Source organism: Salvia miltiorrhiza, chromosome 2 (assembly GCF_028751815.1).
Source record: "Salvia miltiorrhiza cultivar Shanhuang (shh) chromosome 2, IMPLAD_Smil_shh, whole genome shotgun sequence".
NCBI classification, from domain to species: domain Eukaryota; kingdom Viridiplantae; phylum Streptophyta; class Magnoliopsida; order Lamiales; family Lamiaceae; genus Salvia; species Salvia miltiorrhiza.
In genome coordinates, this window is record NC_080388.1 from 57,907,505 (window position 1) to 57,921,229 (window position 13,725).

The 13,725-nt window shown below is 34.6% G+C and overlaps 2 protein-coding genes across 5 annotated transcripts; both read right to left on the reverse strand.

Moving 5' to 3' along the window:
- Positions 1-506: 506 nt before the first annotated feature.
- LOC131010609 (uncharacterized) lies at positions 507-5,281 on the reverse strand. Of its 3 annotated transcripts, none has more exons than XM_057938214.1 (16): positions 4,990-5,281; positions 4,080-4,150; positions 3,806-3,927; positions 3,540-3,596; positions 3,349-3,468; positions 3,146-3,271; positions 2,854-2,995; positions 2,596-2,766; positions 2,346-2,501; positions 2,132-2,238; positions 1,949-2,039; positions 1,696-1,837; positions 1,469-1,625; positions 1,281-1,397; positions 1,089-1,215; positions 507-1,021 (listed from the first exon to the last, which is right to left on the reverse strand). In XM_057938214.1, the coding sequence occupies exons 1-16, from the start codon at positions 5,069-5,071 to the stop codon at positions 776-778; spliced, it is 2,034 nt and encodes a 677-aa protein (XP_057794197.1). In that variant the 5' UTR covers positions 5,072-5,281; the 3' UTR covers positions 507-775. The 3 variants fall into 3 exon arrangements, with proteins under 3 accessions (XP_057794197.1, XP_057794198.1, XP_057794199.1); XM_057938215.1 differs by having other exon boundaries at positions 4,080-4,141; positions 4,990-5,129; XM_057938216.1 differs by lacking the exon at positions 4,990-5,281 and adding an exon at positions 4,323-4,377.
- A 290-nt stretch (positions 5,282-5,571) lies between these two features.
- Positions 5,572-10,364, reverse strand: LOC131010610 (uncharacterized). 2 transcript variants are annotated; one of them, XM_057938218.1, is made up of 6 exons: positions 10,118-10,364; positions 9,846-9,921; positions 8,683-8,818; positions 7,727-7,864; positions 7,535-7,656; positions 5,572-6,002 (listed from the first exon to the last, which is right to left on the reverse strand). In XM_057938218.1, the coding sequence occupies exons 2-6, from the start codon at positions 9,890-9,892 to the stop codon at positions 5,837-5,839; spliced, it is 609 nt and encodes a 202-aa protein (XP_057794201.1). In that variant the 5' UTR covers positions 9,893-9,921; positions 10,118-10,364; the 3' UTR covers positions 5,572-5,836. The 2 variants fall into 2 exon arrangements, with proteins under 2 accessions (XP_057794201.1, XP_057794200.1); XM_057938217.1 differs by having other exon boundaries at positions 10,102-10,364.
- Between the last annotated feature and the right edge of the window lie 3,361 nt (positions 10,365-13,725).

Here is a 13,725-nt window from a genome sequence, read left to right on the forward strand (position 1 = left end):
GAAGTTCATATTATATGAGGTAAGTAGACTTTTCCTCTCATATTTTATTATGAAACCATCATTAATTTGAAAGATTATTTTGTGACATTATATTCATTTCATAATTATTTCGAAAATTTCATATATTTTTTTTTCTCTTTAATGAACATCGTGTCTAACATGATTTTTTTCTCCGGCTATAAAAATAAATTACGTAGGTCAGTCTGTAAAAAACATATAAAAGAGACAGACAATATATACTATTTCGACATGTACAAACATTTAAAAGAGGCCAAAATTAAGGTATCCGAAAAGCAATTTTCCAGTTAATTGACCCTAGTGATTCAATAATTCTTTCAATAGTTGGGAAAATATATGAAGTTGGCAATCATGACTCATCTGATCAAGTTCTGCACTAATTAATTTCTACTATCAATATGAGAATATCGTTCGAGTTTTATTAATTTGCAAAAACGAGATGACCTCTATTCATCTATCAAGACAAACTCCCTTAAAAACACCATTCATAAAGTTTGAAATCGAATTTCATTAACGTGGGAGTTGGGAATTCATCCTTATCAAATGACATGCTAAAAGTTCAAATAGTACAATCTACTTCTTGGCTATTCACGTACAATTTACCTAAGAATAGAGAATATATATAGATAAACATAAGAATTCATTGATCACAATACTGAAAATGATATGTTGTCATGCAGAAATGCATCATCTGGTGTAGGAGTCCGTAGACGTAAACGGTTATAGATGCTACATCTGATGAACTACTTGGACAAACCTAAACGCCGGGTTGTGGAGGAGCTTCGAGTCGAATATAATCATACATGAGGCCTTGGAAAGGGCTTTGATTTCTTGGCTGAGTGAAGAACAGAGTGTTTTCCCCCTGCACAAGCGCACCACCTTGTATGTCCACATTGTACACCCAATACAGCCCATGGATTCCATGCCTAGCAATCGAGTTGTCCCTCCCAATCAGCCCGCTTGAAAACAACGGTCTGTTTGCCTTCGGATTGTTCACCCGAACCTACAAAACGAATCGCCTAACTCAGTTCTCAAAGTCTCCTCACCCAGCCATGATCTCAATCCTTTACCTGCAGCTCAGCTAAGGATGCAGATGCAATCGCCACGCGCAGTTTGTAGGTTCCGTTTGCAATGACAGTGTCTAGCACGAACCTGATCTGCCACGTCGTTCCCTGATACGTGTTGTCTGGTTTTTTCCTGCAGACATGGCACGGTTGGAACCAAAAGGTTGGGTATCAAAACGTTATGAGTTAGAACCGGACCTGTTAACCTGCGCAAAGAGCCAATCTTTCGTGTAGTCGCTCTTGCCAACCGTGTAAACTAAGTCCTCGTTTGGATACAGCTCCGAGTACCTGTCCCAGAGTCCATACTGCCTGAACCTGTTCCAAAAAACTGGATTCATTCATGAAATGAAGGAGAACCAGAAAACAAGCAACAAGTTTAAACAAACCTGTCGGGATGGTTGATGAAGAGTCGGTTGACATATTTCGGATCAGGATCAGGAGCGTAGAACTCTGCAGCAGTACGGTCAGGGATCCCGATTTCCCAGAGTGTCGGACCGTCTCTAGGAGGCTGATATACTATCTCCCCCAAGTCGATCTGACCACCTGTTGTCACATTGCTCAGAACGACGTTGTATGCTCTTAGTGTCAAAGGGATCTAACGAGGAAACCGGACCTGGGGTGATGGTAATGGGAGCTTCATTCTTATAGTCACTGATGAAGCCGGGGACCCATGCATAGAGATTGTAGTTACCTGTCCGGATATTGTTGATGGAAAAATAGCCCATCTCGTCTGCCCTTGTCCAGAATTGGTAGTCCTAATCATAAACATGTCAAGCAGCAAGGAAAATTTATAGTACTAACATAATCACAAGAATATCAACATCCGTCAAAATTATGCAACTCGAGAAAAAAAGACGAAGAAAAACCTTGCATTCTCTCTGCCATGATCCAGCATCTCCTGGAGGTGCCAATCCCACATATGCACCATTTGCCGGAATATTATCACTACTTACATACCTACGATTAAAAGAATACACTTTCATCGAGTATACACCCGTATATATGTATGTATTGGAGGAGAGGGAACGACCCGCACGAAGAGATATTACCTGTCTGAAACGAATAGTTTACCGGTGACACTACCCCTCTGGTCTGCCTTTTGGAAATCCTCTGATGCCGGAAAGCTGTAAGGCCAGCTTTGGACTTCAACCGACATCTAAACATGAATTTAGGAAATGATTGTAAGCGACTAAGCGTTAACATTTTAATTGAAATCATTAACTTGATATTTAGCTTCTCCAACACAATCTTCAACATGTGAACCTGTCTTTTGGCATCATCCCACAGTGTAAGTGGATCCTGTCCATCCATCACGGAGTTGACATATAAGAAAACGGGGCCAAAGACTTTCTTCCACGGCTCACCCTGACCGAATTTTGGATTCAGATCGTCTCCAGCATAGTGGCCACTGATGAAAACCTGCAAACCATGGAGAAATCTTGACAAGATTAGCCTCTAAGATCAAGAACTAAATTTCATGGATAGAACTAGGAGAGGAGAAGGCGAAGCTTACAGCCAGCATTGTCGGTCCCACATGGGAGGTTAGATTTTGTTTGAGGGGGCCACCTGAGCGAAACTCATCGCTAGGTGTTATTTGCCAGAATCCAACTGGAGGATTCATGGAAATCCAGCCGTGGACCTTCAGATCTTTGTTGTCGCACGAGTACTGATACTTGTCATCGACCTATAGAAAGCACCCACGATGAAACACTGAGTTTATGTTGGTATAACATGATGCAGAGCCAAGAAAAGAAAGTGAAGATGAACTCACTTCTCCTTTGAGCTCGGGCTCAACAGGATTGATCAGTAGGACCGCCTCTGGATAGGCGAGAGGCTGGCCTCTGCCGGGTAATCGGTCTTCTGGGAGGGGCATGAATCTGCGTCTGTTATCTGCTATAGCCATGTAATGAAACCTACAAATATTGATGCATCATATCATCATCATCCATCAATGATCAATCGAGGCACCTAACAGCGCTGACTTGAATAAGTGTGTGTGCAAGTGCATATACATTCTAGAAAGCATTATGCTCTAATTATAAATAAGAAGCCAAGAACTTCACTTTTCTTTCCGAAGTTTGAAAGCGATCCTGGTTTCTCCGAGGCTAAAAGCAGGCCACTCGGCTGAACCAACATGCTCGTATATCGCATAGGTATAGAATCCTGAGCAACCACGTAACAGAACAAACCTACGAAATCATCAATTTCCATTATAGATTACATGGTACTAGTGCTTCTGGGCGAGTGCAGAGATGAAAGAAAGTACCTTTTGTCTATGTTCAAGGGAATAAGCTTGCCTTGAAGAGAGGGATCCCACGGCCTTGAGAAGGACACCTCTACTTGATCCTCGGTGTCCTTTATCACCTTAAAAGTCGTGGCTTTGATCCTATATCGCCGTGCAACAGTTGTTTAAGACGGGTATAAATGCTGACTACCTCAAAAAAACCAAAAACGTACACTTCAAAGACTCCTGTCCGGCTTCCATCTAGTGCATTCCACACGACATCCCAGTACCTATGTATATTCATAGCAAAACGATATATTTAATATTTGATTCATGCATCTGAAAAAAATCTTGCCACTTATTTCCATGATCACTTATCTCAGAATGGATATCAACAATGATCCTTACAATTTTCCACCTCACATGACAGTACGTAAATCCACCATAAAAGATTACATTCAAGAAAAGTGGTTCAAGAGTCACATATGGAGCTACTCACCCTCGGTTACTCTCATCGTTGAGAACTTCTAGCAAATTGTCAATGCCGTTATAACACACTCCTGTGACAATGCCATCTGGATTCGATAATGTGACTTGGAGTATGCCATTATCCAGAACCACCTGAGATCCATCACGACCACAAAACATCCATAAGAAATTTCAACAAACTAATAATGCACGATAAATTATAATCAGAATAAGGCATAGAAACAGCAAGCAGTTTGCAACTCTTGAGCAATCTAATAACAAGAAAGGAGACCGGGTGAACTTACGTGATTATCTTGCATATACCAACGAACACCTATAGGCGGCATGACTCCGGCTCCACAAGCTTCTGCAGTCCCTACACAAAAAGATGACAACTTTATCCTACAAAAGAGGCCACCCTTGCTTCTCTGAGTCTTGGTTGGACAAGAATTAATTTCAAAATTGTTGTTATATTAACCAGTAATACAAACTCATACTAATATATAACTCACACACACATGTATATTATATGTATGTACTGTAATCACCAGCTACATTACATAAAGCTTTGGCTTCCCTTAACAAGAAAGAAAGCATCTCCATTTACTTAAGTTTATACCTTAAGCTTTAGTAATGTCCTCTTTAAGATCACGGCCATTATGCGAAATTAGGACTCCTTTTATTAGTTATTTTTACAGCTACTGCAACACCTTTCCAAAAGCAAGTAATTATGTAATTGGATTACATTACAAGATCAAGTTTCTAAAATCTCAATATCGATCCTGGTTATCATTTTTGTTGAATACCAATAACAAAAGTCAAAATTGGACATCCAAAAATACTATCCTATGGATTTTTCAGTCATCGGAATTTTATTCCTTAGCATCTCAACATTGTCTTTTATTCTTTTGTATATACAATTTTAGCATCTTACGAGAAATTATTTAATACATTCGCGTACAAAGTAAAAAAAAAAAGATTTTTGGAATAAGAAAAGTTGTGATTGTAGACGTTGCATGAAAGCAATAAATAGAAAGACCTGGGCATGAGAGAATGTTAAGAAATTCTGAGAAATCAGCAAATCAATAAAAGACAAAATCCTGATAAATTACAGAGGGAAAAAGAAAAAAAAAAGTGTGGTGGTGGGGTATGGAATTGTAAGAAAATAAAAAAATGAACGTAGAAGTGAAGGTATTAGTAGGAATTATTACAAACCTGTAGGTGTAGGATTGTCCCGACACGCACATCTCCAAAGTTTCTTGATTGTTTGCTTAATTTTGTTTCGACCGCCCCCCATTTCGCTTCGCCGACTTCTTGTATAAAATAGGCAGAGAGAGAGAGAGAGAGGCTTTGAATTAGTGTGAGTGGGTGTTTTTATTTTTACAGATTTGGTTATTGGTCTTCCTCAACTAGTGCTCTCTTTGGAAACTCAGACTCCCACTTTAACAACCGCCAACATTTATTATATTATCACTTATCAACCAACTAACACAGTCTTCTTCCATCAACCGCACTATCCTCTTTCTATATAATGAGAGAGAGAGAGAGAGAGAGTGGCATGCATGCAACCACAAAAGTGTGGGGGAATAATTTTACTGTGGAGATTCAACACTTAAATATTCACACAGTTAACCGTTGTTATCAGGGAATTTAGGTAGACCAATACCTACAAACATTTGAATATACATTTTCTCACACTACCACGAAATTTCCTCCATACCCTGAGTTGGTTTCGAAATTCAATTAGAAAATGTAAAGGCATACCAATATAATTGAAAAGTATTGAGCAAGTAGGCGTTTGGAAGAAGAACGAATGATTTATTCTTTCCCAGTTGAAATGGGATTTGGTTCCCCTTTTTTTACAAATAAAGCTATTTACCGAATGGAACAATATCCGTCTCTCATTTGATACAAAGATCCAGGGCGCACAAATCTTTCAACACTATAACATGTCGTCAATCATACAGGCGCAACCAACATTAGACTGTCGTAAAACCACACAGTAAGTAGGTGTAATCAGTAGCCTAGGAAGAAGACCACACATGAACGATTCTTCGCCACATTAGTTCACTGGAGTCGGGTCTGGTTTCCTCTGGAAGAAAAGCGAACCTAATAGAACAGCAATCCCAGTTATTGCAATAGTAAACAGTAGGCGCCTTGGTGAGAACTCACGCGGTTGCCTCCTTGGAGCACCTGGGGCCCTTTCCCTTTCCGCTGCCCTTACGTTCCTTCAAAGATATCACAACCATTCCTCAACTAAATATGAAGCCAATCAAACAGAAAACAAGCACCACAAAATTTTACTCTAATATAATGTTAGAGACTGGTGTTAACTGACAATCTTAAGGAATGCCATGTATCATGTAAACCTGATCGCTTGTGAGAGAACTCATAGCAACTAAAATTTAATTGAAATTGAAGTCTATATACCACCAATTTTGAGTTAACTGAGACAATGACTGCAATAAATGTATGAAGATTTCTTGAACATTCTCTTCTTAAGTGGATAAGCATATACAATTAGAGCCACCAACCCAGACTTACGTAGCTCAGATACACAAAATTATCTAGCCAAACAATGTATCTACATTTGGGGATCATGATGGTCCATGATAAACCTTCTGGCCATTTCAGATGATTTTTGGGGGAAGATTCAGGTGACATGAATAATCCCTCCTCATAAGACCAACTATCTCATATAAATATCCAAGATACATTTTTCACCATAGAAATATGATTTTAGAGCAGGCATTACTATTAGCCCTTGATATTCTTCCCCTTCCTTTCTTCATCATCTTGTTCTAATGGTGATGAAGGAAGAGATTTTTTCATGTTCTCGATGAGTAATTCTGGAGAATATATATTTACTTCATGATATTTAAATAAAATATTTGTTTGTTGCCAAGTATAATTAAATTTAAATTGCACTCGCATATAATATATTTTCTGACATCAATACTTACTGGACTTGAGAAGTAAACAGATCAATCATGGGCAATAAAGCGCGATAGTGCATGTAATAACCCATCAAAGTAAACAAACAAACAAAAAAGAATTTTTATTTTTTACTGAATTGAAAGTCTGGCTCCGCCACTAGCACACGTAGTTATTTTATTTTTTTTAAACCAAGTAGACTTTTTTTTTCAAAGCCTAAACAGAATTACCTTGTCAGGGAGTCACCAACTAGAAAACTAGATAGAAATAATTCTGAAGGATACAAGTTAAATATTTCACCTAAAACTACAATAACTCTGGCAATCTTTTGGAAACAAAGTATATACACGTACGTATCACCTCAAATAGCAACAATTATCTATCCCATCACATGCCTCAAAATTGGAAAGTTATTTTAAGACACAAAAAAGAACCAAACATCAAATAACAAATACGCAAAATCGAAAGCAATTGAAGGCCAGTGATGGCAAAGGATAAAAAGTATCTTTGCCCAATCATTTTACACAAGTAATTTTCATATTGTTGCATTCATTAGTATCTAAAGAAATGCAAAGCAATCTACATCAAATTCGGTTCATTTAACTTATTTTTAGTTGAGAATCATTTAACTGTTAGCACTCACTTTTAATCAAAGTCATTACAATAATCACTAAGGTCAAAATTTCCACATGCTTCTTATAGGAGGTATTAGTAGCATTTTTATAATCACTAGACAGTGCATTTACATCTCAATATACCAATAAACGGACTTTACTAATGGAACACAAGTAAGAAGTTGAAGAAGTTACTAGCAGATTCTCCTCACCTTGATGATTCAGCTACGTTACTAACAACACCAGTGCATCTGCTTTCATGGCTATGCGTCTCTCGGAGTCTTATATATTTATGGCACATGTAACATAACTCTGTCCGATTTCCACAAACTTCCTGAAATGACCAATGAAAAGCGCATTAAACCAAATGAAGAATATCACAAATCAAACTAACAACTGACTACCTGGTGCTCCAATAGATCAATTGCAGGCAGTGGAAATTCACAATATTCACAGGTCACAATTCTTTTAGGGCAATTTTCTCCTTTGTGAACATCTAAAATATCACGATCCATAGTCTCACTGCACAGGGAACACGAGACCTGCCAAGTAATTGAAGCACCATGAGAACGATAAACTTGCACAAAACATATAAGATTCAGCAACAAATAAGAAAAACATATTAAGTTGAGTATACAACATGATTATGTGCTACTATTCTTTGTTTACTTGTTTTTGATGGTATGGTATGCTGATAAGCATGAATCCTAACTAAGCCAGCCAGATAAACCAAAATTCATGTTAGTGAAGAGAAAAAAACGCGGTGCTTCCTAATAAGTATTTGTGTATCTCGTACACTGCCTATATAAAAGTTACCATCAGCACAAAATTTAACAATCAAATGAATAGAAATAACCTTACACCCTAATTCTATAAATGAGTTACTTATTATTGGTGGCAGCGATAAAAGTTCATAAGAACAGAATCGTCAAATCACATGAAAGACAATACATGAAGAAAAAGTGACGGGGACATGCAAATTGACGCTGGATGTGAACTTGATAAGAAAAATGTACAAACAAATTTGATCAAGTCTGTATGAGTAAAACCACCAATCAAAATTTATTGCCAACTCCAGACGTAAATACTTTCAGGAAACCACATTTGTAGAATAGCATGCAATAGATCCAAGATCGTAAGTAATTGATCCAAGAGTAAGAATATGACAAGAAAGGATTTACATAAAATAAGTGGATCAAGAAAACTGAGTTTGTTTCCTTATAGGACTTCTTTACACCAAAAGAATCTCTGAACACAATGGAAGTACTTTGCTGAAATGGAAATTAATGCATGCTCTCAATGTATAGTATTTCCTTAATGAATTTCACAAAATTGAAACAGTAGAGATAAATTTGTATACCGGGGCATGGGTACTCAGAAAATGCTCCTCTGCATGTTTTCGGGGAATCATATCACCACATACTTTACATTTCTCCAGATTCCGGGAGCAGTGAGCGAAATGCAAATCAATATTGGATGATGGAATAGCTCGGTCACTGCAATTGATAATAATTCAGCAAACAATGTAGATATTTCTAAAGTTGAAGTGGACAGAGAAAAAACATACGTAACCACACATCAATTAGGCAAATGAACCAGAATATTTCTAGTATAAAGATTTGACAGTTTGTCAATAAATCGAAGCTTGAAAGGTAGAAAGAATAATATAGAGGCAACTAAAATGCTTAAATCGGCAGTCAAGGGTACTGGACAGTTAGATTTACTGCCGCAATCTGCTTAGATTAAAACACCAAACTAAGAAATCCAAGCTCAGTAATTTGCAATTGCAAGTACAGGATACTCCAAAACATTATTTCACAGTGCCATAATTAACTAATATGAAAAATGCACTTATTAAAATATTAATTTTTTAAATGGTTATTTCTGGTTGACAGAAACACTGAATCTAACTTTAACAAAAACATAAATATATGATGGCTTAGATGTATTTGTGTACAGGACAGTGGGGCAACAATGCAAAAGAGTTAAAGAGCAAAGAATTTGAAAAATCAGCAGTGATAGTTTCCCTATATACAAAAGGAGACTAGATGTCATGCTATGGCCACTGATCAGCGATGACTATACAATAAAATTAAGATGTATTAATATCAATATCAATGCAATCAGCCAATGATATCTGCATGCACATATCGCATGAACGTGCCGCTGGTATACATGACGCAGACTTAAGACTCACTGAAAGTGATTGTGATGAGAAAATTCAACAATAAAAAAAGTGATGAGAAAAGCATTGTGATTTCACACAAATCACAATATCGCATTACAAGCCCACCAATCCAAGCACAAGGCACATAAACTTATTAGGTAATTACTCAATTACACCACAATTTTCTAGCTGATACTGCTTAAACAATCAGATTATGATTGCCCACATAATATGCAATTTCCACACTCACTACAAAAACATTGACCGTGAAATAAAACTCAGAATCACTATTTTACAAAAAAAACTGGTAAATATTCGTAAAGAAAACAAGAAGGAACTCTGGAAATGAAACTAACCAATGGCCGCATACGCTAGTGGCCTGATCATCAGAAACTCCAGCCATTTCTTCACCCTCTTGAAAACAGGAAAGCACTGTCGCACAGGCAAGAAGTAGCAATATTCACAAAATTCAGACACGAAATATCAAAGAAATAATAAAAAGTCAAAGGAACAATCATCAGCGGAAGAATTAGGTTAGCACAATCGAATCCTAATCAGACGAAGCACTTATGGGGGAAAAATAGAAAGGAAAAAAAATCCAAGAATGATCACCGGAAGAATCGACAACCTTGCGCTCCGAGTATGGGGACGATCAGATCGACCGGTAGGAAAATTGGTTAAACCGATTGGGAAATAATATATCGAAATATATTAATGACTATGTAAAGGAAATTAGGTGAGAGGATTTTAGGTTTTACCAATATATACATAGAGACTTTTGGGGACCTAAAAGACTGTAGTGAGAGAAAGACAGAGAGTGAGAGTGAGAGTAGAGAGAGAAAGTCCTCTTTGACGAAGATTTTGATCACACCACCAGGTCGTATGATTGAATTTCGGGCCGTTTTACACGTGCCCCTTCAGCGCGTGACAAAACAATGCACGCCATTTTCTCATTAAAATTTTCCTTGTCTATTTTCATTTTCTAACTAATACTGCATCCATCTAGTTCGAATGGGAGCTTATTAATGAGAACATTAAAAATAAAAAAAATTGTTACAACCAAATAAAGAAAAAAACTCACTCACACTCTAACTCCTAGGGTGATTCAAACCCCCGATCTATTGATTGGAGAATAAGCGTCTTATCAACAGACTGCGCTTCATCGTCCAGATTAATGAGAACATTGAGAAGTCTTTAGTTCGACTCTCATTAAAAATGTGAGAATTTTTTCACTTTGTTTGGATAAAGTTTAATATTAATAAGTTTTATTAGTAATTTGATTATTGCAGTGCGAATTTTTTATGATATGTGTTCATTTCATACTCATGATCTGTATCTTAACTCAAAATTAATTTTTTCACTTTGTTTGGATAAAGTTTAATATTAATAAGTTTTATTAGTAATTTGATTATTGCAGTGCGAATTTTTTATGATATGTGTTCATTTCATACTCATGATAATTGATATGTATCTTAACTCAAAATTAAAATAACTAGCATTTGATATTTTTATATTTTATTATATATAAAATTGATATTAATTTGATTATTATATAAAAAAATTCTAAATATAATTTAAAAAATACTGTAATTTAAAATAAATATTTTAGTTTAATATAAAAAAATAAAGAATAATTCACATTAATAAAAATTGATATTGTGAAAAAAGAAAATAAAATAAGTTAAAAGATATTTGAAAAAAAATATAGATTTATTCAAAAAAAAGAGGAGAGAGGAGAGATAATTTTCTTAAGTTTTAATCTTTAAATAAATATATTTTTTATATTTTAAATCTAATATTTACATAACATATATCAAATTAAAGCTCTTGTCATGATCTTTAATTTGATATGCATATCAAATATTTTATAATTAGTAGAACTAGCGTCAAACCCGTCGAAATTCGACGGGAATCAATTTTATATCATCATTTACAATTATTTTATGTTATTTTTATTACTATAGCATATGAAATAGTTTATATATAAATTATTTCTTTAATTAATTTGATATGATCAAATTAAATTAGTAATACAATATTTGAAATAATATTAATCTTAATCACTTTCGCCAATTAAATGTAGGTTGTGATAATAGAAATACATTTTTATATAAATATTCATTTGATGAAGTTTATAAAAAGTTGATGTGAGATTGAAGATTTTTAGAAGAAAAAAATATGTGAACTTAAAGTATGATATGATGTACGATTGATGTGTCGCATCTGTTGTTAATCGTATATCGATAATATTTACTCTCTCCGTCCCTCAAACATTTTCCTTTTTTCTATTTTGGTTTGTCCCCAAAACATCTTTCTAACCTATTTTTGTAAACAATTTCACTAATTATTACCTTTACAATTTCACTTTTTGTGGGACTCGTTCTCCACTTTCACTAACTATCACTCTTATAATTTCACTTTTTGTGGACCCATTCACTTATCAAATACAAAACTAACTTTTATTAAAACTTGTGTCATCATCTTTTAGGAAGATGTTTGGGGGACGGATGGAGTATTAAGTTTGTACAAATTTTTTAAATTTAACGGATAAGAAATAATTTAGCTAAACATATGTCATATGAGTATCATCTCATATGGACATAATAAGACCAAATAATCATCTGAAGCTCTAAAGACCACATATGACATATGAATGTCAAAATTTTGAAAACCATATTCTCTGGAGTTTGAGATACCACATCTGACTTTTGAGTCTCATCTTGTATGGAGCTTGAAGATTATAACTTACTGGTGAGTATAATTTTGTCTAAAGTTTGTGAAACTATAATTAAGTTATGAGAATAATCCCGTTTGGAGTTTGACATGCCATCTCTGACTTTTGAGCGCCCTCTCGTGTAGAACTTGAAAAATCACAACTTAGTTTTGAGCATCATCTTGTCTGAAACTTAAAATACCATAACTGAGTTTTGAACATTATCTTGTCTGAAGTTTGAAATACCATAACTAACTTGTGAGCATCATCTCGTCTAGAGTTGAAAGATCATAATTGAGTCTTGGTAATCTCGCCTCTTACTCATGAGCATCATCTCTAAAATTTGAAAGACGAAAATTGAGTTATCAGCATCATCTCGTCTCAAACTATATAGGGGGCGGTTATTCAATAAACAACCCTTATTTTAAGAATTACGAACCAACAAAAAAGCATGAATTTTATGTATAACACGCATGAATAAATTGTATAAAGGCATGAATTGCGAAAAATAATTTTTTGCTACCTTTGGGATTCGAACTCAGGACCATGAATTTATCCAACAAGGTGATGAATCAACCGTAGATCTTGATGATCTAAGGGCTGAAAATGGTTCCTAATTTATATTTTAAGAAGCGTTCTTATTTTAGCCTTCTCATATATATATATATATATATATATATATATAGTTAATTGTTTGAGTAAATACATCTATATATAAACGTATTATATATACATATTAATTTGTGAGTATAAAGTGATAAACTTAAACTAATATTATATAATAAAATAAAATACAAACATAAATCTTTTTTAGATATGGAAATTGATTAAAAATTTAGAAAAAAATAAGAATGAATGAAATTTGAGGAAAATAAAAATAGAATGATTATACGGCGCCACGTATGATAGGATTTATTTTGCTATTTTATATATATATATATATATATATATATTTATATAAGAATTATTTTTGAATTTCTTTAATTTGAGGTAATATAATATTAATCTCAACCATATTTCTCAATTAAATATTAACTTTTTGTTAGAATAATTAATAAATATATATTTTTATATAAGTTTTCATTTAATAACGTTTTAAAAGAGGTCAATGTAAGATTGAAGATTTTTTTTTTTAAGTGTAAATTTGATGGAGGGGTTGATGTGTCACATTTGTTGTTAATTGTATATAGACAATATTTTTATTAATTATGTAGAAATTGTTTAAATTGACAAATACTCTCCCGTCTACGATAAGTGTGGTCTTTTTGTCATTTTCGTCCGTCCACAATAAGTATGGTCTTTTCATTTTAGAACATATACTCTTATACTTTATCTGATTCACATACAATATTACCAAAAAAACTCATATCACAAACTATTTATTTATTTTCTAACAAATCAATTAGGTGGGACAGACCCTTTCTCTACTTTATACGCATATTTCAATATTTTCTAAATATACGTGCCCTCTCATCCAACCACACTTATTGTGGACGGAGGGAATATGAATTAAGTTAAGACCT

What these genes read in the sequence shown, in the direction of transcription:
- LOC131010610 (XM_057938218.1), bottom strand. Translation starts at nt 9,892, where the DNA reads ATGGCTGGAGTTTCTGATGATCAGGCCACTAGCGTATGCGGCCATTG. An exon ending in ACTAGCGTATGCGGCCATTG is followed by an intron (nt 8,819 to 9,845) that starts GTTAGTTTCATT and finishes TATCAATTGCAG; the next exon opens with TGACCGAGCTATTCCATCAT. An exon ending in TTCTGAGTACCCATGCCCCG is followed by an intron (nt 7,865 to 8,682) that starts GTATACAAATTT and finishes ATTACTTGGCAG; the next exon opens with GTCTCGTGTTCCCTGTGCAG.
- LOC131010609 (XM_057938214.1), bottom strand. Translation starts at nt 5,071, where the DNA reads ATGGGGGGCGGTCGAAACAAAATTAAGCAAACAATCAAGAAACTTTGG. An exon ending in AAACTATTCGTTTCAGACAG is followed by an intron (nt 2,040 to 2,131) that starts GTAATATCTCTT and finishes TTTTAATCGTAG; the next exon opens with GTATGTAAGTAGTGATAATA. An exon ending in TCCCATTACCATCACCCCAG is followed by an intron (nt 1,626 to 1,695) that starts GTCCGGTTTCCT and finishes ATGTGACAACAG; the next exon opens with GTGGTCAGATCGACTTGGGG.